Below are 23695 nucleotides of genomic sequence, written 5' to 3'. Positions count from 1 at the left end.
TGAAACAGAGGAACTATTATTTTTTTTGTTTGGAAAAGGCTGCAATCTGCAACACCAAATAGTTATTGTATACAAAAACAAAGATTCCTTACTCTTCATTAACAAGAACAAGCTTCTGGACTCGTGCTTCCTTTGAATTAACGGTGACAGTTTTTTCATCCAAAGCAGCAATAACAATTCCCATAATATCTAGTGAGAGGAACTCAAAAAATAAGACTTAAAGCATATAATAACGAAGGTAGATCAGTATGGTTAAAAAGAAAGCTACTGACCAACAGAAATGTCCTTGCGGTCCATGTACTGTGCCAAGTCCGTAAAGTTGGTATACGTAAACTGTGCAGCCATAACATCGTCTTCGTCTACAATCTCTTCAATAATTGTTCGACTGGTGATTATCCATTGGATTGCTAGGTCAGTGGTTCTAAAGTTTTCAGGGATTCTTTTGACCTAAGCATTGGAGATGAGGTACTTTTTGTAAACCTCTATTCTGGGGCTCATTATAGCAATATCAACATTAAATATGATGCCTTCAACCTTTGATCCCTGGAAAAGAAGTATTATGATGGTCGACAAATGAGCAGCGTTTAAAGTCCTAAGTTTACCACATAAGACTTTGAGAATAGAAGGTAAAGTGCACTGAATACCTCAGAATCAATGAAGATAAACTTTTGTTTCCTAGTTGGTGTGCTAATTGATGAGGTAACTTGCTGTTTCTCCTGGACAGTGACCTTTGCTGTCCATTTCTCCATACCGACCTCAACATCATTGATAGATAATATAGTGCACATCCTGTACTCGTTAGCAGTAATAAGAGTAAATAAGCAAGGGATTTCAGTTTGGAAGGAAAAATCAAATTATAAGTTCTGAAAACAATAGCTAAAAACATTGAAATGTGCAAGCTACCAACGAACAGTGCAAATGATCAATTAGACAACTGCAATATTTCATCAAACACAATATTTCTTGTTTTGCAGTCAGTTTTGATTTCAGCAAAAGTTCCTGGGAGTATGAGGACTTTAACTGCATCAGCAGTTTTTGCTCTAGACAGGGCAACGTATAGTTGGCCATGAGAAAATACGGGCTCCTTTAGATATACACCAACATAGTCAAGAGTTTGGCCTTGAGCCTTATTAATTGTCATTGCAAAACAAAGGCGAACTGGAAATTGTCTTCTGATGAATGGAATCCCATTTTTTTCATTATCAGGTGTCTGCAATGGGATCCTGGGAATGAAAATCTTCTTCCCTTTATGCTGACCAAAAGCTATCTCAGCACAGATAGTGTGCCGTCTTAGCTGCCGACAAATAAGTCTTGTGCCATTGCACAATCCTTCAGCTGGATTTAGATTTCTGAGCAAGATTAAGGGACAGCTTTCTTTTAGCATGAGCTTGTGTGGAGGAAGACCCTTTGGATTTTGAGAATTCAAAAAGTCCTCATAATCTGCCTGGAATCTCTGATCAACAGTTTGGTCAGAGCTTGTATAAGTAAAAAGCTGTCCAGGAAACCTCTGAATCATCATTTCATTGATGTCTTCAACAGAGGTGTTTTTTGGGGTTAAAATACATCTACTGATCATCTCATACGGATTAGATGAGTAGAGATTCAAATCTGGAAATGTGTAAGCTATCAGCCTGGTTGAAAAAATTTTTTGTTAGAAATCTGTGAAAGATAAACGAAGTAATACTGATGAAAAAGGACAGGAACGTGCGATGAAGCACAGGAAATGTAGAGGACCTGTCTAAAGAATCTTTTTATATTGTGGAATGGTATAACCATATGACCTGGTAAACAAATCTGGTTATTTGCATCAACAAGTTCTGCACCTTCCCCAACAGCGAGCAAGAACCGCGAAAAGGCAGGATCTAAGACAGCCCTCATGTTATGTTTTAGCTTTATTTTGTGCATACTAGACCATAATGAAGAATGCAGGAGGCTAGCCTGAATTAGTTGGTCCTTGGTAACCCCTTGAATAACGGGGAGAGTTTGGCGAAAATCGCCCCCGAAAACTACAACTTTACCTCCAAAAGAATCGCTAGTCTCCATTAGATCTTTCAACAATTCGTCAAATGCCTGAATAGTGTCTCTTTTTGCCATTGATGCTTCATCCCACAAGAATAACCCACATTGAATGATTAACTGTGCCATGCTGCTCTGCTTGCTCAACTGACACGTTTTATTCCTGGAAAAGTCCAACGGAATTTTAAATCTGGAGTGAACAGTCCTTCCTCCAGGAAGAAGTGATGCTGCAACTCCTGAAGTTGCTACAGCTATCGCAATATATCCCTGCGATCTAAGTGTCGCAAGAAGAGAGCGATACAAAAACGTTTTTCCGGTCCCACCTGGACCATCAATGAAAAAACTCTGACCTCTGGATGAAAAAACAGACGGCAATATCAAATCATAAGCATGTTTTTGCTCTGCATTTAACTTAGAAGCTATCAAGAGATCTTCCGGCGACACCACAATATTCATTTCACCGTCCACTTCCTTGGTCATGCTTTCATGACAGCCGAGAGTAATAGAATCTGCAACCAACTTGTACTCACTGATATGCCTCCCCATATGCTGGAGCGATTTGTTAATATCAAACAGAACTTTCCGCCTTATTTCAGCAGCTGAACAATGAGTTTGTACCTGCGCTCGTGCGAAGTCTCTAGAAAGTACCATTTCAAATTTTTCCCACAAAAGGCTTGGATTTGTTGGAGCACAATGCAAAAGCAAAGTAGCAAATAAAAATCTAAGCGAAGAAGGCATCTGAAAACCAGCAGCTTCTTCAAGTGTTTCCTCAATATAGGAATCAGATTCTAAGAGGCCTAGCTCTAAAGCAGCCTCTCTAAACGAATTCAGTTTACACCCATTAACTGTCAACAAGTCATCAAAGGATGTAGGAGCGCGAACAATGTAACGCCCCGAGGCAGAAGAAAAGGGAAAAATTGCTGGTGAATAATGTTTTGTGAGGAATCCGGCCAGAAGCCGTGCAAATTCCTTATATTTTTCTTAAAATTCCCTTTTCTTTGACAAATACCACTTTATAATGGCCCTACTACTCAATCACCCCACAATAAGTGCCAATGAACCTAGAAAATAGGGTTTCACACTTCGGTTTCAAGATTTGAGCAAATTAGGGTTTTCAGGATTTTTCCGCCGGATGAATTTTCAGTACGGAGTAAGGATTAAGTTTGGGGATTAAAAGTGACTTTTAAGTGAGAAATAATATGTGACTAGTAGCAATGATATAAGGTTAGTGAATGGGAAGTAAAAACCCTAGCACGTGTGTTTTTAAGAAAAACGGCGCGAACCGGCGGGTCCCGCGTACTACCGATTGAACGCACCACTTGACCACCATTTTTCTTACCAAACAAGTTTATTGACTTGTGAGCAAAATATCTTCTTAAATTGCAGCAGCTTTGACCAAAATTTGTGGCTCAAATGCAAGGAAGGAAAGAGAAAATTTTTGTGGTTAAGGTTAAGCCAAGTGTTGGCCAAACTTGTGGTTAGAATTAATTCTTACCTTTCTACCTTCTTACAAGACAAACTTAGCTTAATCTCCTTCATTATTTCTGCATCTTGGCCGAGTAAGAAGAGAGAAAAAAGGGAGAGCAAGAGTTCACCATTTTCTTCTTGATTTGCTTCAACCGAAGTAACAAATCCAATTCTAAACCGATTAAAGTACTAAGTGTGAGTTGGGAAGCTAGAGGAACCAAGAAATATCAAAGGGGGTGAAGGATCACTCTATCAAGCCTTGCTTTTGAGGTACCAACATTTGATCATGATCTTTGTTGCTTAGAATCTTGCTTTAAGATGTGTTTTAGCTTAAGTTTTGGCTTGATTTCATGATTATGCAAGTGGGTGTGATGAATTTGGAAGTTTTTCCCTTTTATATGATGAACTAGGGCTTGAGGAATTTCTGCCCAATTTGTTGTATGATACTTGTATGTTACAATTAAGGTTGTATAAGGTGTTTTGGTAGTGATTAGAACAAGAAAATTGAGAAAGTTCCATTGATTACAAAAAATTCCAGAATCTGGAAAATTTTCCCCAACATTCTGTCCGAATTTGTAACCCTATGTTATAGGCCGAATTGGCCTTAGGTCAAAGAATGAAAATTGTATAGAATGGTATTTTATAGGTGCCTACAAAATTTCAGCTCAATCGGAGCAACGTAGGTCATGAAAAGTCTAAAATACCCTTACTATTGTAAGTATTTCCCCAGCAGTCCGTGTGATCAGTTTGTCCAGTTTATCACGTTTTTTGACTTGGATACGTACTGATTTAGCTCTTGGCCAAAACATGAAAGTTGTAGTATTCTGAATTAGCTTTCAAATGCCTCTAAGAACACCTGAATTGGACTTTTGTACACTGAGTTATGTCCATTACAGTGTAATGCGATTAAACAGCCGACGAATTGGTTTCTGGTTTATTAATTTGAGAATTTGACCAAGTTACATTAGAAACTGGACTAAGTGACCTTCATGAACATTGTAGCTCTGTGTCTTAGCTTCGAAACGGCATAGGTTGTGTCTCAATCCGATAAGCGTAGACTCGGATATGTTATTTCCGCATTCATACGTCGAATCTGTCTTTTGCTAAATTGAATTTCTGCACTTGTGATTGTTGTGATTCTTGTTATTATGATATTGTGAGCCTATGGAACGGCTCTTGACATGAATTGCTGATATATGTGATGCTGGGTTGTGGTTGATGAAAAATAATGAAGCCTAAATGGCTGGAAAATTAGGTAAACACAAAGGGCATGCTGCCCGAATTTTTACTCGAGAACTAGAAAACTATATTTGCAACTTGAGTGAAGGTTAAGTGATTACCACTTGAACTAGCGAGAACTTTTGCTACTTTGTTATCGATGGTTATATGTTAAAAGCCTAAACGAACTTGTACTCTTGAGGAAAAGATATAATGGCCAATGTAAACTTGTATTTCCTTGTACTTTCAACTCAAGTATTGTCTCCAAGTATATATGCTACAAAAACCTTATGATTTGAAAAGCGAGCAAGTGTTTCACGAATGTCTTTCAAATGAAATTCAGTTGGTTGATTCTTAATGAACGGAACGTTTAAGTTTCAAATCTTACTCATGTTTCAAAGTTCTCAAATCGGATTTTTATCGCAGATCTGGACTCCAAATCTGGAGTATAATTGAACGTGACTACTTCAGGCACTATAGTTTGAGTGAGTGATCCCTCAACTATTTCCAAAGTTACTTTTGAACTAATTCTTGCATTTATTACTCCATTGCATATCATTTGGGTTTGGGTGTATGCCATGACATAATTTGGCTCCAATGAGTTCCTGGAAAGTCTTGTGCTTAGAACCAATGTCTCCACTATTGTTTACACATTCTTTGGAGTACGATGGCTCCTTACTTCTGTTTCATGGTTACCTGATCTAAACGAGCATTGGATATTTAAGTACAAGAACTTCACTGGTTCACATGAGCAATAAATGAACAATTGATTACTGCATCATGACATCATATTAATGCTTTATTGTGAAATATACTTGGCTGTTGATTTTACTGGTCACTCGCTGAGCTTCTAGCTCACCCCCTATTATCTTCTTATCCCCACAGGGATCGAAGTAAAGGAAGAACTTGTTTTTGGAAAGTGGATACATGTCTGGTTTGCCAAGTCAAAAGGGAAACGGTCCCAAAAGTACATTTAGGGTTTCAATACATGAGCTATACAAAAAAATATGTCCAACTAGCTCAATTCGGCAACCATTTATCAATTGCAGTCCAAAAGTATTTATTTTCCTGTAAGGAAACAAAAAGAAACAGAAAGGGGTGAGCTTGCGCTCAATGAGGTACCAGACATATAGCAGTAAAATCATGGCATTTCACATTTAACAAATCAGGTACACATGCCAGATGTGAAGTAAAGGAACCAATGGTTCAAATCAGAAGGATACAGGTGGCTCTCAGGAGCCAAATTCCCATTAGCATCATCGAAGCTTGATCGAAATAATAGTTGACACTCCGTCAACGCTAAAGGAGTAACCAATACCGTAGACTCCACTTTCTTCGATTCCTTCCACCTCACATACACCCACCGGGCCCGAAATCCAATCAGATCAGAAATGGTAATACTCGAGTATACCGGAATCAAGGGGTCTCAATACCCAAAGATCCCAAAACAGACTACCGTGGTTCGTTATCTAATCGACCAGGCCCTTGCCGGCCCGACTCGAGTAACTGGCCACAGGTGTTGAGCTCAGAGGTCACAGAAAGGTCGTTGGATATCAGCCTCCAAACGACGTCCGAACAGATACAGATACAGACAAACAGATTCAAATTTTACATAGTAAATTGGCATATGAACAGACAAGAGAACGAGTGTGATAAAGTACACCCTCGTCTCAACCAGAACAAACAGATAGTACATTCGATCATATCAAAGATTGCATATATAGACCCCAAGTTAATCAACAAATAAGGGGAGTGGTACACTCACCGGTTCAAGTACAGATACCTCCCAAAAGAGAGCTTTAATCACCAAGAAACCCTAAAATAATCCAAGGAAAACAATTGAAGGTTCCTCTTTCAAAAAATCGAGTATACAGAATGTACATGTGAGGCTCGACTACCAGTCGTATGCCTCGCCCAAATAATTACTAAAGCAAGGGTGCAAAACATGATTTTTGGAAACGAAAAGGTAACATGAAGACCTAGACTCAAACAACCCAAAAGCCCCTCGCTCAAATCACAAGTAAATCCAACTAGCCTTCAAGTAAAATTTCGGCAGCATATCCCTTGTGTTTACCTATTTTCCAGCCATCATGGCTTCATTATTTCCTCAAAACAGTCCCAACATCTCGTACAAAAATAATCTCATTCCCAAAAGCCATTCACTAGGCTTAATGGCATTCAAGTACAACATTTAGCTAGGAAATGACCGGATATGAAAGTCAAGCCCTAAACTATTCAAATAAACACAATAAGACTCGATTACAAGTCATAAACCGATTCTACATACTACCAAAACAGGGTTCCCTAAGCATACACAAACAATAGAGGAAACCAGAAAAATCCGGAAATGATTTAGCTTTAGCCCTGAAAAAAATAGTTTTTGTCCTCATTTTACGGTAATGGTGCCAAAGGCACTACAATTATAGGATGACGGTACAAGACCCACCGTTTCGAAGCTAAGAGATAGGGCTACAATATTACAGAAGGTCACTTAACCCAGTTTCGAGTGTAACCAGGTCAAAAATGCGAGATACTATACCAGGATTACAAAAACAGATTCACAAAACGCATTCTAGCGGAAACATCATAAATCAGGCTATCCAAGTCCAAATCCAGAAATTCCAAAACCAGCTGAAAGCTAAGAAACAGGTATACATTTCATCAGAAGGCCTAAACAACCAATTCGGAAGAAATTCCAGCCAAAACAACCAATTACAGGCGCAATTCTTACATTTGGGTAAAACCAGAACAGCAATAGTAATTTCGACTTTTCTCATTCTACACTACTCCGATTGACCTGAAATTTTGTAGGTACCTCTAAAATGTTATTCCCTACAACTTTCATGTTTTAATCCAAGTCCAATTCGGCCTCTAACTAGGAGATAAAAATTCGGGCAGAATGCTCCCACTAGAACCCTAATTTTCTGAAATTTCTTCCAAACCAGAAATTGGTTGCAATTAATCACTTTTTCCACCTCCTAGAGTCATTATATACCATTTCCAATCATTATAGATAGCCACACAATCATGATTATATTAAAACAGAAAAATCCCCAAAAATAATAAAACTTCATCACTTCAATCACAAATCAAGAAATAATCCATAATATTGCATCTCATACTACCACTAAGCATGATTTAAGCATCAATTAAGGGAGGGGAGTGGTTCTTTACAACTCACCTTAAAAACAAGAGAGAGAGAGCAATTGGTCACTTTAACTTTCCAAATAACTTCACACAACAACTCACAAACACTAATTGAAGAGGTTTTATGGAGAAATTGCAAGTTTCAATGGTTGGTTTTGATGATTTGGAGCAAGCTTGAAGAGTTTTCTTCCTTGTGCTTAGAGTAAGAGAGAGAGAAAGAGAGAAAGAGAGGGCCGGCCACTTATGGAGGATTTTTGATGATTTTTGGTCATTTTTGGTTTATTTAAGTCAAATGGTAAGACCATGAATAGTGGTTTTAAAGGTAAACCACTCAAATGGTGACACTTGTCACCTTTTATTAAATACTTACCTAACTTGTCTCTCTTATACCAATCCACTTAGCCTCCTCTAATTATCTCTTAACACCCGATAAATTAATTCCAGTATCCAAAACTTAACCTAGTTGGCCGAATTTTTCCGAACTTTTCGCACTAGTGGGTCCCACGTCCGGTATACGCTCTTAATTTCTCAAAACCTATTTAATACTAGAAAAATCATCTAAAAACTATATTTACTCATAAAATTATCTAGAAAATTTTCCGGATACAGAAAGTGCAGAAAACAAACCATTGAAAATAAGAAAACCTAGAAAGATAATAAAACCTAGAAAATGGAAAAGTTACGGGTTCTCACAAAGTACAGATAAATATGGTGATAGTGGATCTCCCTGTCTCAATCCTCTTGTTGGTGTGAAACCCTTTGTTTTTTTCCTCATTCCATAGGATCTCTGTAACATTCACATTTACGCAACTCATATAAAGAGATATTAATTTCTTCGAAAAGTTAGCCCATTCCAACGTTTCCTTGAGGAAGTCCCAGTTTACCCTATCACATGCCATCTCTAGATCAACTTTCACCACTATAATTCTTTTTTCTACCCCTAAGTCTTCTGGCAGAGTGAATAACTTCCTGGAAAATGATAATGCTATCAGATGTTTGTCTCCCAGGTACGAAATCGCTATGCACATGGCCAACTAGATCACCCAATAGAGGTCTAAGTCTCTAAACAATAACCTTCGTAATGACCTTGTAAATAACATTGCATAACGAAATCGAGTGAAATTGTGACATTCTCTCCAGACATTCTACCTTGGGGTCAACGAAATAAGAGTATTATTAACCCAAGAGGGAACTTGCTTCACCCTAAATGTTCTTTGAACAAAATATACCACTGTATTTCCTGTTATCTGCCATCTCTTTCTGAAGAATGATGCAGAAATTCCATTAGATCCTAGTGCCTTATTTTCTTGGATATTAAACATTGCTTCCTTAACTTCAAATGCTGTAGGGACTCTTGCCAAATTCCTTAATTTCCTCTCTTCTAATCTCAATAACCTATTCTCCACCTCAACCCATTTATCTCCCTGTCCTCTCTACCATTTAACTCTTTATGAAATTCTATGATCATGGATTTCAAAACTTCAAGGTCAGATTGCCAGACCCCTTGCTCATCTCTCAAACAAATAATCTGGTTCCTCTTACTGCGGACTATTGTTGAGGTGTGAAAAAACATTGTGTTGCACTCCCTATACTTAAACCATTCAATTTTGGATTTCTAAAACCAAAGTTTTTCTTCCTGCCCCAGTATTAAATGGTATTCATGTACTAGTTTCACTTCCAACTTCTGAAGATATCTATTCTATCCATTCAATAATGCTTTTTGGATCCCCTCCAATCTTACCACACATCCAAGCTACTGTCTAAAAATATTTCCAAAAACCTTGCAATTCCATTCCTGTATTCTCTCCTGAAAAAGTTTCAACTTGCTCCCTATATCTCTTTCTCCCTCCCAGGCTTTAGCTACTGTCTCCCAGAAACTAGGATGCGACATCCAAGCTATTTCAAACCTAAAAGGTCGACTTCTTATATCTGCATTTTCCTTCATAAGTTCCAACAGCAAAGGGTTATGATCTGAATGTTTTCGCACTAGGTCTTTCACAATTGCTTCTGGGTACTTGGATCTCCATTTTATATTTCCCATAGCCCTATCTAGTCTCTTTCTAACATTTGCCCTACCATCCCTAAAATTCGTCTAGGTGAACCCAGGTCCAGAGGATCCAAGGTCAATAAGGTTACACAGATTCACACATTCCTGCATCTTATGCCTCCCTGAGCTCCAAAATTGTCTTCCCCCTCCCCCCCTAATTCTCGTTGCTGGACACAATGTCTTTGAAATCCCCTATTAATGCCCATGAAAATTCTATTGCCTGGCCAATCTACCTAAGATAGTCCTAAAGTTGATTTCTCAAGGCCTCATTTGGTGATGCACACACAGCTGACAATATCCATTCCACACCATCTGAGCCTTTAACTACCGCATTCACAACTTGCATGTTCTTTGATATGACTTCCACCGCTATTGTGTCATCATTCCACAATACCCATATCCCTCCTAAAAAGCCCTTTGCTTCCACACACTCATTTCGACTAAGACTGAACATTTGATGTATCTCCTCAGCTCTTAAGCTAGACATACGTGTTTCTAATAGAATCAATAAGTCTGGTTTATGTTCTCTCAACAATTCTTTCAAGTTCCTTTTGAACTTATCATTCGCAGCACCCCAACAATTTCAACTCACAATCTTTATTTTATTTAGTTGATTGGTAGTCTAGGCCCTCAAAATCATGGCTTCCATAGCCTCTATTCCTTTTGCCACCTGGGTTTCCTTAATCAGTAACATATCCTTCATACTCTGAGTATCTTGGTTGTGCTGGTGATCGGATGATGTCCTTGCTCCACCAATTCTAGAAAAGACCATGACTGTCTCTGTACTATCTCCTCGATCTAAGAGCGCCTTCCCTTGGACCTCACCAACCCATCCTCTTTGTTGAATGCAAAACATTGTTAATCTAGAGTGGGAAATTCGCATTCTGACACTAGTGAAAGTGCAAACTGGCTGGCATTCTCTTCCACTCTTCCTTGAGCAAATCCCTATCCACCTTTGTTTCGTTGACTAAAAACTTCCCCAATCATTACAAATGGCCACTTAGCTCCCATTTTCTTATTCTTGCTCAACTCTGATTCTTTAGTTCTGACTTGTACTGGCTTGACTAGGATTTGTACTCCCTTTTTCTGGCCTTCTTCCTAATTCATCTCTTGTTTTTTCTTTGATCGCATGCGGGCCTTCGCCTAGGGGCCAAGAATAGAATTAATAATATCTTTTAGGATTGCCCTGCTATTGTCCCGCATCTGCTCCTCCACTTCTACCTCCTCTTCCCCTAATATGTCAAACCTTGACCCCTATCCATTCTCTTGTGCCCCTGTCCAACCGAACACAAATTCCCTATCTTTCTCCTTCTGACTAGTTTTACTTCCTTCACCTTTTGTTTGGTTATTGTTGGGTTTTATCCCACTCTCCTGACCTGCTTTGGGCTTACCCTACTTCTCCCCCATTGTTGGCCCCTCCTTTCTAACTCCTATTTTATCCATACTAGTTTGTCCCATAAGCTCTCTCTGCCTCAAGCCTCTCCCTGCTGCCTTTCAGTCCCTCCTTGTACTAGCTACCATCTATGGTCCATAAGGATTCATCCCAGCTCTTTCCTCCTTATGGATCATAGGAATCTGATTCTTTGCAACTCCAGTATTTGTTCTACTACCATATCCAGTAGCAATGTGTCCATATTGGCCACATTCAAAACAAATCTGGCTCAGACCTTTGTACTCTATAGGTTGAAGTTCCCTATTAATCCAAATGAACAGGAGTGGAGGTTTTTTTAAATCAATTTCAACACAAACCCTTACATATTCGCCTCTTGTTGCCAATGCTGTCTTAGAATCTATCTTAAGTGCTTTCCCTATTTTATCTCCAACCCCCATCAGAAAACTCTTAGAGTAATACTCAATAGGGAGCCCAGGAAGCCTAACCCATACAAGTATATCTGAATATCCTCTTTTTCTGCTCTAAAATTTGGTCTTCATTTACTTACTATGACATAGTGACCTTGAATAGTCCACGGTCCCTCATCAAGAACCTTGTGGTAACCCCTTTTTGACTTGAATCTGACCAAGAAGAAACCTCTTTCCAATTCCGTTATTTCACACCCCTTCTCCAGCATCCACACTTTTTTCATCTTTTGGTCCAACACTTTGAAACCCACATTTTTTCCAAGCATTTTGAGGATTAGGGTGCAACGCCGTGGCTTCCATGCCGCCCTATTCTCTTCTTGTCTAGAGTCAATTCGAGGAAACTTCGACATTGCAATCTCAACTTCTTTTTGCTCCCAATTTTATTTGTGCATCTCTTCGTCCCCATTTGCATTTTCATCCTTAGACCCTTCATAATATTGCCCTAAATCCATTCCCTCCCTCTGTGTATCCACGAAGGATCTAGTATTCTAGGAATTGGTCTCCACTAATCTGATTTACCAAATTGTCCGATCTGGGACTAGGGTTAGGCACCACTTCTCCCGATGACCTTCTCTTAAACTTCTTCGGATCTCGTCTTGTTTCCTCAAACAGTCCCTTATGTGGTGGTTTTCGGTGGGGGTCCTTGTTTTTGTCTTGCATTTATGGGTCCGAGGACCCTTATTGAGGAGATTTAGATCAACCGCAGCAAGAGTTTTCCTTCTTTGCTCTCAGAACAAGTTAGAGCAATTCTACTCAAACCTTTTCTACAAATTTGGCATCTTTACTACACGTGCATATTTTGAAAAAAAAAAAACAAAGAGTGTTTTTGGGTCCTTTAACTATTCCTTATGGGTTACTAAGAAACTGAAGGATTTGCAAACCTTCCTGCCCTAAATTATAGCTTCTTTGTCTAACCACTTTAAGTAATATCTGCATTATTGTTTAATGTAACCCACAGATCCAAAGAAGTGTAGAAATTTCCCCCTCTTCTCATGATATTGATGATTCCATAAGGCTTTCTTCCCCTCCCCCCAGGGGGCCATGTTTCATAATTTTAAGTTTGTAATTAGCATGAGGAAAGCCAGAATTAATCTATGCTCCATACTAACATAGCATTGTCCAATTTATATAGAACTTTTCCTATTCTTGGTTGACATTATTTGGTTGTAACATGAACAAGTTTTATTAATCAATTCGTAATTTCAAACTTTGAGATGATTGTAACTCCCAGCTCTTAAGCATATTTCGTTATTGTGTTCATGGAGGAACAAAAGGAAAATTTGGGGTTCAACATGAAAATGCTAAGAAATTAAGGATTGATGTTGAAATTTTGGAAATTTCAACTAATGGGAAATGATACACTTTAGATTTCTCTTTCTAATCTTCCAATTTTTACTTCTTTCTTGCCTCTCTAAGCTACAGATTTAGAGAGTCAAGACCAAATTACAAGTAGGAAACTTGATCATCCATTGAATATTACGTGGATTGAACTCAAATATGTATAATAAAGAAGTCTACATGAACTACTTACTGGGTGAATTGTTGGCCATGTTTCTTTGTTAATATTTTGTAGAATTGAACCTTTTCTTGGATTTAAAAGGTAAATGAACCGAACGTTTTAGGAAAAGAAAATCCAAAGTGTAATTCATTTGATGTCAAATTGTGAAAATATGTGGAAATATATACCGCTAATATATGGAAAGTCTAAAAGTATAATACTTATAATACTGTTCCACCATGTCTGAAGATTAATTACGGACCAGTTGGTATATTTCAACATGCACTACTATGCATAATTTGGTTAAGCCTAATTACTCGTTAGCTAACCAACTAATTAAAAAGCAAAGCAAAGAAAAGATATTATATATGTAGGAATCTTAGCACTTGGATTCCCCTAATGTTGGGACTGTCTCTTTCTTTTACTTCAAGTTCAAGTTCATGCTTTGGAGTTGAATTTGACCAAGTCTTGGCCTCACCAATTGGAAATTGCCTTATTAGCTAGACTTAGCTATGAAGGCTTAAATTGACGATATTATTTCATTTGAGCAAAATCAGTTCGATCTCCAGAATTTTCATGAATCTTTATTCGGAGTAACTTTCTTCTGCAAGATAACATCACTTAAGTCTTGCTTCCAATCATCACAGCAATGTCAGATTACATTCCAAACCACTTGCATGCCAATGTGCTTTTGAGTAGAAAAGCTTGTTCTTCATGATCTTGAAACAAGATCTATTAGTGATTTAGCCATCGGAGATGTTGCAAGTTATCTTGATTCTTCATGTACATGTATTGGAAGTCTTGTTAGGCCTTATGGAACTGATTAGATTTCCAAAATAAGTTGTTTTTACTGCTTTTATCCACATTATTCTTAGTTGAAACTTGGAGAGTCTTGCTGATGAAGACTTTGGTTTTTTAAAATCTCCTGATGAAATTTATCGATCACTTAATTTAAGAGGTCAATCTAGTTGTATAATTGCAATTATTCAGATTAGGAATCTTTAGTTATGGAAATACTAATTGTAACTGTTCTGCTATATGATTCATAATTTCAAGTGTGGATTGCTTCTCATCACGTGTGCGAGCAAATTCTTGCTAAGAAGATTGATCCATCTACAACAGTGACTATATATATCTTGCATGTTTATTTCACAAAATCTTAAAAATACACTAAATAAGAAGACTATAGAAAATAACCCACTACCTCTAAAGTAGTTGGTCACTAGAGAGAGCCTTAAGTCTCTCCTTAAGTGTAGGTCAAGGGGTTGACCAAATCTCTTAGCTTGCATTCATCTCCAACGGCATTCGTTTGGTTCGGTGATGATTCAGTCCCCTTCAAGTTCTCCCTTGACCCATTTGGGCCCACCCCCTCCCCTTTGGTATAGAGTAGGAGTATAGGTAGAATATGAAAGCTTACATGTCGACAAAAAAAAAGATTATAGGAAATGAATAATTACTAGAATTCAGGGAAATCCTGAAAAAAAATAAAGGTGGTTATCAGTATACATGTCAGAAGTAACTTAGTATAGATATTATTTCCTCCATCAGGTTTTAACTTTAATTAGCTAAGATCACCGGGCTTTGCACAGGAGGGAAAAAAAAGGAGAAAAAACCAGAATGTGTATAACATTGTAAATATCAAGTAACATACCATTTTTTTTTTGGTAATAGGAGAAATAAGGTTTAGTCCCTAATATTTGGCCAAGTACCAAACTGTTTTCTAATGTTTGGAAGAAAATAAATTTGGTCCCCGTAGTTTTTGAGTTGATGCAAATTCATGATAATTGACGGAAATTTAATAATCCTAACAGTCAAAATTAATTTGGTATCTGTCAATAATTTTGACTTTGCATTCCCCATTGTTGCTAGAATCACTATGACCTTTTAAGTTTCAAATAATAATTTTATTAAGATGAAATATGATACAAGTTAGATCGAAATTGCATTGGATGTGTACTAAAAATTCTAATTAAACTTTTTTTTCCTTTACTCCATTCATTCATGCCTCTAGTTTGTTATATTCCATTTACTCCATCAATTGGCCCAATTGAACACTGTTAAAAGTTTAGTAGGTCATCTAATTTGACACAAAATATAAAATGTGGGATTGAAGCCCATAAAAACCATTCTGTATTGGTCATTCCCTTGTACCAAACGGCTGGAATCCATAAGTTGCTCCTAGGATTTCCAATGTTTTCTGCTACCATCTGCATCGACAGTCCAGATAAACTTGCAGTTTACTATCAATATATGGTCTCTGCAATGCGTCAGGAAGTCTAAACATTGAAAGAGTATACCCACTTAATGCAGACATAAGCTAATCGCTATGTTTAGTTGGTACACATATGTCAGATTTGATGGATTAATTTAAATTCAATGCCAAGAAGATGTTCTTAGATTGACAAATCCACTGGGAAGGGGACTAGGCTTGACGAGAATCATTAGAAATCGGTTCTCAAATGGGATGATGCCACACCAGAAAAGTAAGAAGTAACCACCGGGATACTGCCATGTTAGTTGTGTAAAATTGTAATGTCAAACATTCATTCCAAAACTAACAATCAGAAAAACAAAATATTAATGACAGCTAGAATTTTGATTCAAAACCTCAAAAACAATATATTAACAGAGAAGGAACCTTGGTCGTTAGCCCATCAGGTCTTAGCCTCAATTAGAATACTCCGACCAAAAAATTAGAGAATCGACTTGAAAAATTCTAAGTTCAACGGGGAAAACATAGCTCAAACACAAAATTGTCAACTAGCCTGTAGATGCATCTAAAGAACTTAATAATTAAATGTTTCCTTGTTTCTTGAGCCAAGGCCTTTCTGCTTTTTAGAAGGTTAATCCAGATTAGCAAGTATTGAGGGACAAAAAAAGTACTCTGAGAAACTCAAATCAACTGGAAATAAACTAGAATTACGACAAAGAAGACAGAGAGTGGAGGAAATATCTTTTGTATTTCATATCTTTACAATAATGCAAGGTCGATATTGCAGACATACAATGCAATGAGATAGAACGAACTCATACGATACTCAAATGAGTCAAATTAATATCTAATCTAATCAATCTAATGCCTAATGTGAAACTCAAATGATGTTTCCATAACTCACTCCAATAGTTCCCTCAAGTTGGAACATAGTTCCCACACATGCTCAACTTGTCAAGTGAGTTTTAGAAGTTCTTATTGGACACAAAATTTTTAAGTATATTTGCCAGCGGATCTTCAAACTTCACAAATTGGAAACTGTATAGTCTTATCTTCAAGGTCAATCTGTTTCAATATATTTGGTGTGATCATATTGAAGTGCATTATGAGAAATATTGGTAGTTACCTTATTATCACAAAATAGATTCATCTTTTTTGAATTTGAAAGAAAACAAATATCAGCCAGGAGCATCTTAAACCAGAGAAGTTTACATACATTTGGCCATCACGTTGAACTCAATTATGACACAAGATGATACCACAACCTGCGTTTCTTACTCCTTCATGTGACAACGTTGCATCCTATAAAATTAAGGTATCTTGAAGTGGGATTTCAATCAAAACTTTTCCTACCAAATCGGCATCCATGGTCTTCAATAGTGAGATATATAGTTGTTCTTGGAGAATAAAGTGGTTTTCTAGGTGAAGACTTCAAGTAATGAAGGACCTGGACTATTGCTTTCCTATGTCAATTATTAGGACAATGCATGAATTGGCTACCGCTTTTAGATCTGGCCCCCAGCAAATTGATGAAAGGTTCTTGACATTTAAAAAAAAAAAGGTAAAAATAAATAAAATAAGAATATAAAAATTTACATGATTCGGTCAAAATGACCTATATTCACAGGCGAATGAAGAGCAAAATTTCACTATGAAAAAAAAAGTACAAAACATAGGAAATAATTCCAAGGCTCAAAGGTATCTAAAATTGAAAACATAAAAGAGTCTAAATAGTACAAAATGCTTAACAGTCTAAAGGATCATAACTTGCGCTTTTGGTTCGATGCCTAACCAAAACTCCTGTCAAACTGAAGCATGAGTCCCCTAAAACTCTCTTGGACTGATGCCTTTAGTACTTGGGTTGGTACCTTTAACACACTTAAACTCACATAAATCCATTATATTTATAATCACCATGAGAAGAGATTTCTTTGTAAAACTCCCAATGTAGAATACAAAGACAAATTTAGCAAATCTCAACCTTGGCATGTATCTAATATCGAGAAATAGTAGGCAAATAGTAAATAAGCTCCATCTTCTCCATAGAAGTCCCAACAGATCCTTATGAACTATAAAAGTCCCAACACACCCCAATGAGTCATCAATGAACTAAGATACAAAAGATTCAATAGGTCTTAATGGATCAAAACTTGCAAAAGACTCAACAGATCCTAAGGGCTAAAAACTAGGAATATAGTAATACTGTTCCAGTTTCTTTTCAAAACCCTTAATGAGTTCCAATGAACCAAATAGCTCTCCTTCACAAAACAACCCAAGTGAATTTCAATGGCACTTTCTCCATTTTCTGTAGCACTAAACTAATGTCCCGGAATTGATATTGATAATTTGTTATCGTCATTAAGAATCCAAACCTGAAGTTCTGATACCAATTTGTTAGGTTTGGCTCCAAAAAATTGATGAAAAAGTTTTTGGCAATCCTAAAAGATAAATAACAAAGCGAAAAAAAAAATAAAACAAGAACACAGAAATTTACGTGTTTCGGTCAAATTGACCTATGTCCATAGGCGGATGAGAAGCAGAATTTTACTATGAAGAAGAGAGTACAAAATTTAAGAAATAATATCAAGGTTCAAAGGCGTCTAAAACTGAAAACACAAAAGAGTTTAAATAATAAAAATGCTTAATGACCCAAAGACTAAGAACTTGCTCTTTTGATGTAATATCTAACCAAAACTTCTCTCAAACTGGGTCGTGACTCCCCTAAAACTCTCTTGGTTGGTGCATTTAGCACTTAACTTGGTGCCCTTAGCACAAAATAGGTAGTATCTGGACCTATATGTAATAGATGAACAAGCTTATTAGCTAACTTTTGATATATTTCTTTACTATTTGGCACCTGAATATTTTCCAAATTTGTGATTTTGCACGACTGCTATGTTGGACAGCTTGCAATCCAATATTCCTACTTTTACCAAAGATCAAAATACATATTTTAGTTGAGACCAAAAAAAGAAAGTCTAACTTTGACCAACCAATCGGTTCGGAGTTTAGTAATCTCTTCTGCTTCTTCACCCATGACAATCATATGCTCAACATAGGTTATTAGAGCCAGCCATCAATTTTCTAATGTTTCAAAAACATATTGTGGTCAATATTGTTTTGTTGGAAGCCAAATCTTTTCATAGCCAAACTAAATCGGGGAACAAATAATGAGACAATTGCATCAATCTTTACAAATCTCTTTGTAAGTTACAAGCCACATTCAATTTTAGAGGAGTAGTGTATCTAGGTGCAATATTCATATATATCTCCTGCTCAAGATTACCGTATAAGAAAGCATTTTTTACATCACATGAATGTAATGGCTAGTATAAATTGGTTGCAAGCGACGATAAGACCTAATATTGTCCAATTTTGCCACACTTGCGAAAGTTTCCAGATAATCAATACCGCAAATCTGTGTATACCTCTTGACATCAAGTTGAGCCATATATTAGTTGACCGATCCATTGGCCTTATATTTAATGTTAGAAAACTCAATTCCATATTTTAGTGTTCATCTTGCACGAGTTTGGTTGTTAAGTGTTTGTGATTGTTTGGTGTGTTTTAAGTGTTGATGGCTTGATTATACTAGGTTCTTGGTTGATTTTCATATCTAAGGGTTGAGTGAAGAAGATGATACTTTTATGGTTTTAGTTATTTAAATCTTATGTTTCGCAGATGTCGGTAATGTCTTATGTAATTGGAAACACTTTCCGGACTTGGATAAACAATTGGTGGTGCTATTGCATTGTAAAGAAGTGGTGGGCAAATCCAACCCAGATGCGCCCACTGGCCACAACCATAAAATTCTATCTCGAAGAAATTGGCTCAAACTGACACCAGCTTCTTTGGGGCACACAACCAGTGGCTAAGGCAATTACAATGGTAGCTAGGGTTTTTTATGGCTTAGCTTCTTGTACTAGTTTTTGCCTTCCTATAAATAGAAAATGAAGGGGCACAAAATGTCTTATTTATGATGCAAGTATGAGGTAACAAAGAATATAGTCTTCACCAAGCACATAATATTCTTAACCTTAGTGTTGGATTAGTGTAGGAATTATGTATTTTTATAACTAAACTTTGGAGAAAGATTGAAGAATGAAGAAAGTGAAGATTGCTTTATCCAATTTGGAATAAGAGGTCTGTCGCTAGAGTTTTAACTTTTTGTAATTTCACTTTGAAATTTAGTTTTAATGCAAGTTTGTTGTTTTCTTTCATTTTTTATTATGAGTTTCTAGGTTCTATTCCTAGAATTGGGATAGAATCTCTTCTTTTTGGATGAAATGAACTTTGTTATAGATGTTATAGCTATTTAGCTTTTTTGTGTTTCAAAATTCTAGCCGATCATTTATTGTTATCATCTAAGGTATTGAATAATGCAATCATAGAGAAGGTAAAGTTTCAATACTGGTTTGTAAAAGCACTAAACATTATTTGTGGACTCATGAAAGTTAGGGCTCACCATTGTGGCTTTCACCATATAATTTTGCAAAATCAAATGAGTCCTTAGAAAAATTTTATGACAAAACTAGCTATAAAGTTGTCATAGATACGGAGGATATGATGGCAAAAATGGATACCGTCTACACTAAGAATTATACTATTGCTTATCTAAAGAAATAAAATTCAATAACCTTGCCATTTTATTAGCAAAACTAGGGATAAGATCTAAAATCTTAGGAAGCTTTGTTATGCTATTTCCATTATATCTTGCTTCATTTTCTTTAGTGTAGTTTTACTTATTGACAATTATGAATAATTTAACTATAGTTGGCAATTGGACGGGTTGGGTAAGTTGATATTGGGTTTTCACTTGAATAAGTTATACCCAATCCGCCCAACTTTAGATTGAGCTGATTTTAGGTTGGTCATATTTGAAATGATCCAATATGACCCAACATATTAATTAATACATTTTGATACATAAATTTTCTCACATACAGTTTAATACACAAAAAGATTTTTTTCACATACATAAATATATTTTCACACACTAACACACTTTCACATACACTCACTTCTTAAACTCCTTAGAAACACATCATAAATAGAATAATATTTTATATTACTTGTATTGTGAATTTTACTTAATAAATTGTACATTTAAGTAGATTAGCTAAAAAAAATTTATTGATTGAAATTTATTCACACTTTATGCTTTTTAATACTACTAATTGATTGAAATTTATTTTTGTCACAACTTGGTAACACTTTTTGATAAGTGTGTATTTTACATATTTTAAATGTGTTTTATCATTTAGTTTGGTATCTTTTATTTAGTTTTATAGCTAATTAGCTAGGATTCTAATGAAAATATGCATTTTATGGTTTAAGTGGTAAAAAAATTGCATTTCTATGGATTTTACTGGTGAAAACTTCATGTTTTGTAGGTTTAAGGATTCAATCATCAAATAGAGTGCATTGAGAAGATAATTGGATGATTGATGATGAGTTGAAGTGATAAAAAGAGAATATGAAGTGCAAAATACCCAAATGATGAAATGCAAGTTTTTCAGCTTTGACACCTTGTGGTATTTTGGTTATATCTTGAGTTACAAGTATCAGATTAAGGTGATTCTTGTACCATTTTGAAGTGAAGAAATAGATCTACATTTGGTATGAAGATATCGAAGTCCAGTTTAGTCATTTTCCTTGTCAAAAATCAAAATACAGAAGTGCATTTTCATGGTCGAAAGCTGAAACAAAGTTCTAAGCAGTCGAGGGTATTTTGGTCATTTCTAGGTTCACAGAACTCCAAATTGGATGATTCTTAATGCATTGGAAAGTTAACTCAAAGAGCTACAACTTTCATGTTTTGTACAAGAGTTAGTTCATCAAGTTTTTGGCGCCATTACCGGAGAAGATTTGTCTATATCAGTGCTAAAAACAACCTTATTAGTTTAGACATTTTTACATATTTTTCTTATATTTGTTGTGTCTAGTGTCTTGTTTGTTATGTTTATATGTTTATATTTTTTTCTGAGTCTTTATTTGTATGTCTTTATATGTGTCGAGTCATCTATTCTTCTTGACTAAACTTGTTTTCGAGTTACTTTTAAAACATGTTTAGAAACTCAAGGAGAATAGATCACATGGGCGGACAATGCTTGAGAAATGGAAGATCGGTAATGGATGGTTATCACGTGCAAAATTCCTTGAATAGAGGTAACTAAAAAATTACTGAAGGTATATCTTTTGAAGATGGTTTAAGGTGTTTAAAAGCTAAACTTGATTGTATAACGTTAAATGTTCAATTGGATACCATTACAAATATGCTTGAACAAAAGAGGAATGCTAATGCTTTTAATTCTAATCTTATGATTTGTGACTTGTGTGGAGGTTATCATGCTACTCATACATATATGCAAGTACAAAATGTGAATTATTATGATGAATTTGGGCATTGCAATCCTTATTTTGATCAATATGGTCCTAATTGGGGCAATTCTTATGCTTATTATTGGGATAATCAATGTGCTAGTATTGATTCTCTATGCTTATATGATTACCCATCCGAATGTATCCAATATGAATCTAAGGCATTTCGGAATTAGCTATAGAAAGGCTAGCTAATGCGATTTTCGACCGTTTTGATAGGATTGAGGAAAGATTAGATGAATTAACTTCTCACTATTGTAGAATACAAGAACAATTGCATGTTTTGTGTGAAGTTATTCTTCTAATGATATCATTTAACATGAATGATGAGAATGCTGTATATGAAAATGGATTATATTTTGATCAAAATAATGAATCTAATTTGAGTTTCAATGAGAAATTGTCCATTTCACAAGATAATATCCTAGGAACTAACTTTGAACCTCAAGAGATGAGTATTAATGCCTCATTTTTCACCCGTCTTGAGGACTGTATTTAGAGTATAGGTTTTAAAGGTAATATTCTCTAAGAAAGCCATGCGGACGTTTCTTTGGTGAGTTCTCAAGTGATACACATTCAAAATAATATCTACGAATCACTTGAGATTCGATTATGTGGCTTTTGTCATAAAGTCACCTTTGAATGATCCACCATGACCTAAAATAGTGGATTATTCATTAACCAAACCTCCTTGAATAATGAGGTTCAATAGTCGAGCCAACGACTATACACAAAAGCGCTTGTTGGGAGGCAACCCAATGGTTTTGTTATATATGATAATTTTGTGTGATTTTATATTTAAATCATGTGTTTGAGTTGTTTTATTGTTTTTCCTTTGTAGGTATTGGAAATAAAAGTAAAGGTGACCGCTTGAAGTGAAAAAAGTGAAGTTTGACCAAGGAACCTTCAAATTGAGTAAAAGTTGTTTTTGATTTGTTAAAAAGGGTTAAAATGTATGTTTTAATTATTTTACATGTGCATGCATTGATTCTATTTAACAAAAGAATGATCTAAAATGCATTTTGAGTAATTGGGATCAAAGCATAATTTTTGAAACGTTAAGAAATTTCTAAAAAAAAAAAAACCTGCAGAATGAAGAAAACGTGAGCTCAGAAATACGCAACCTCAAGTCACGTTTTTCTGAGTTGCATATTCATATTTGCAAAAATAAAGAAAGAAAACACGACCTCAAGCCGCATTTTCAAGAGCCGTGTATTTGATCCTGCAATTTTTCAACAGTAAACGCGAGTTCCAAAATCCGACCTCAAGCTCACATTTTTTGCAATCACGTTTTAGGGTTCCTATTTAAAGAATCAAAATGTAGGTTCCTCGTTCCTTCTCTTCTTCTTCTTCTCCTCATGGTTTCTCGCTACACTCACACACACTTCACAAATTCTTATTTTTACACATTTTCCTTGCAAGAAATCATCCAACAAACATCATTTGACCCTCATAGAATCTTTTTATTCGATTGAAATTCGCATAAAACATCTCAAAAATCGGATTTAAGTTAGAGTTCATAGTTTCTACTTCCATCAATTGGAAGTTGTGAGGACCTCAAAAATTTCATTATCCTCTGGAAAATTAAATCAAAATATTATTGAAAATATTAAAATTATCCAATAATATGTATTTATATTTAAATAATATTGTTTTCAATCATTCAAATGTTACATTTCAATTTATTTGAATTTTTAAGATTTAATTGACGGTTCGCGTTCGGCAAAGCCCTAAGTTGAATTTTCGCGCACCGACGCGCAAATTAGTCCTAAGTTGAAATGTAGTATATGTAGAGGCTATAAAAAGGTATAATTAAGTTGGAGAAATGTTAGATGAGGAATGTGAGGAC

At 35.9% G+C, this 23695-nt stretch overlaps 1 protein-coding gene across 1 annotated transcript; it reads right to left on the bottom strand.

Moving 5' to 3' along the window:
- Positions 1–922: 922 nt before the first annotated feature.
- Positions 923–3555, bottom strand: LOC140021139 (uncharacterized). Its single transcript, XM_072071910.1, has 3 exons — positions 3512–3555; positions 1685–2833; positions 923–1631 (listed from the first exon to the last, which is right to left on the bottom strand). The coding sequence occupies exons 1-3, from the start codon at positions 3553–3555 to the stop codon at positions 923–925; spliced, it is 1902 nt and encodes a 633-aa protein (XP_071928011.1).
- Between the last annotated feature and the right edge of the window lie 20140 nt (positions 3556–23695).

This window comes from Coffea arabica, chromosome 11e (genome assembly GCF_036785885.1).
Source record: "Coffea arabica cultivar ET-39 chromosome 11e, Coffea Arabica ET-39 HiFi, whole genome shotgun sequence".
In the NCBI taxonomy this organism is placed as follows: Eukaryota; Viridiplantae; Streptophyta; class Magnoliopsida; order Gentianales; family Rubiaceae; genus Coffea; species Coffea arabica.
Note: the sequence above shows the minus strand (reverse complement) of the source record. Positions and strands in the feature narration are given on the sequence as shown.

Bases quoted from the DNA above. Each gene is read 5' to 3' on its own strand.
- LOC140021139 (XM_072071910.1), bottom strand. From the start codon at position 3,555: ATGAAGGAGATTAAGCTAAGTTTGTCTTGTAAGAAGGTAGAAAG. The intron at 2,834-3,511 runs GTAAGAATTAAT...GAATTCGTTTAG, and splicing joins TCTTGTAAGAAGGTAGAAAG to AGAGGCTGCTTTAGAGCTAG. The intron at 1,632-1,684 runs GTATTACTTCGT...TTTTTCAACCAG, and splicing joins GTTCCTGTCCTTTTTCATCA to GCTGATAGCTTACACATTTC.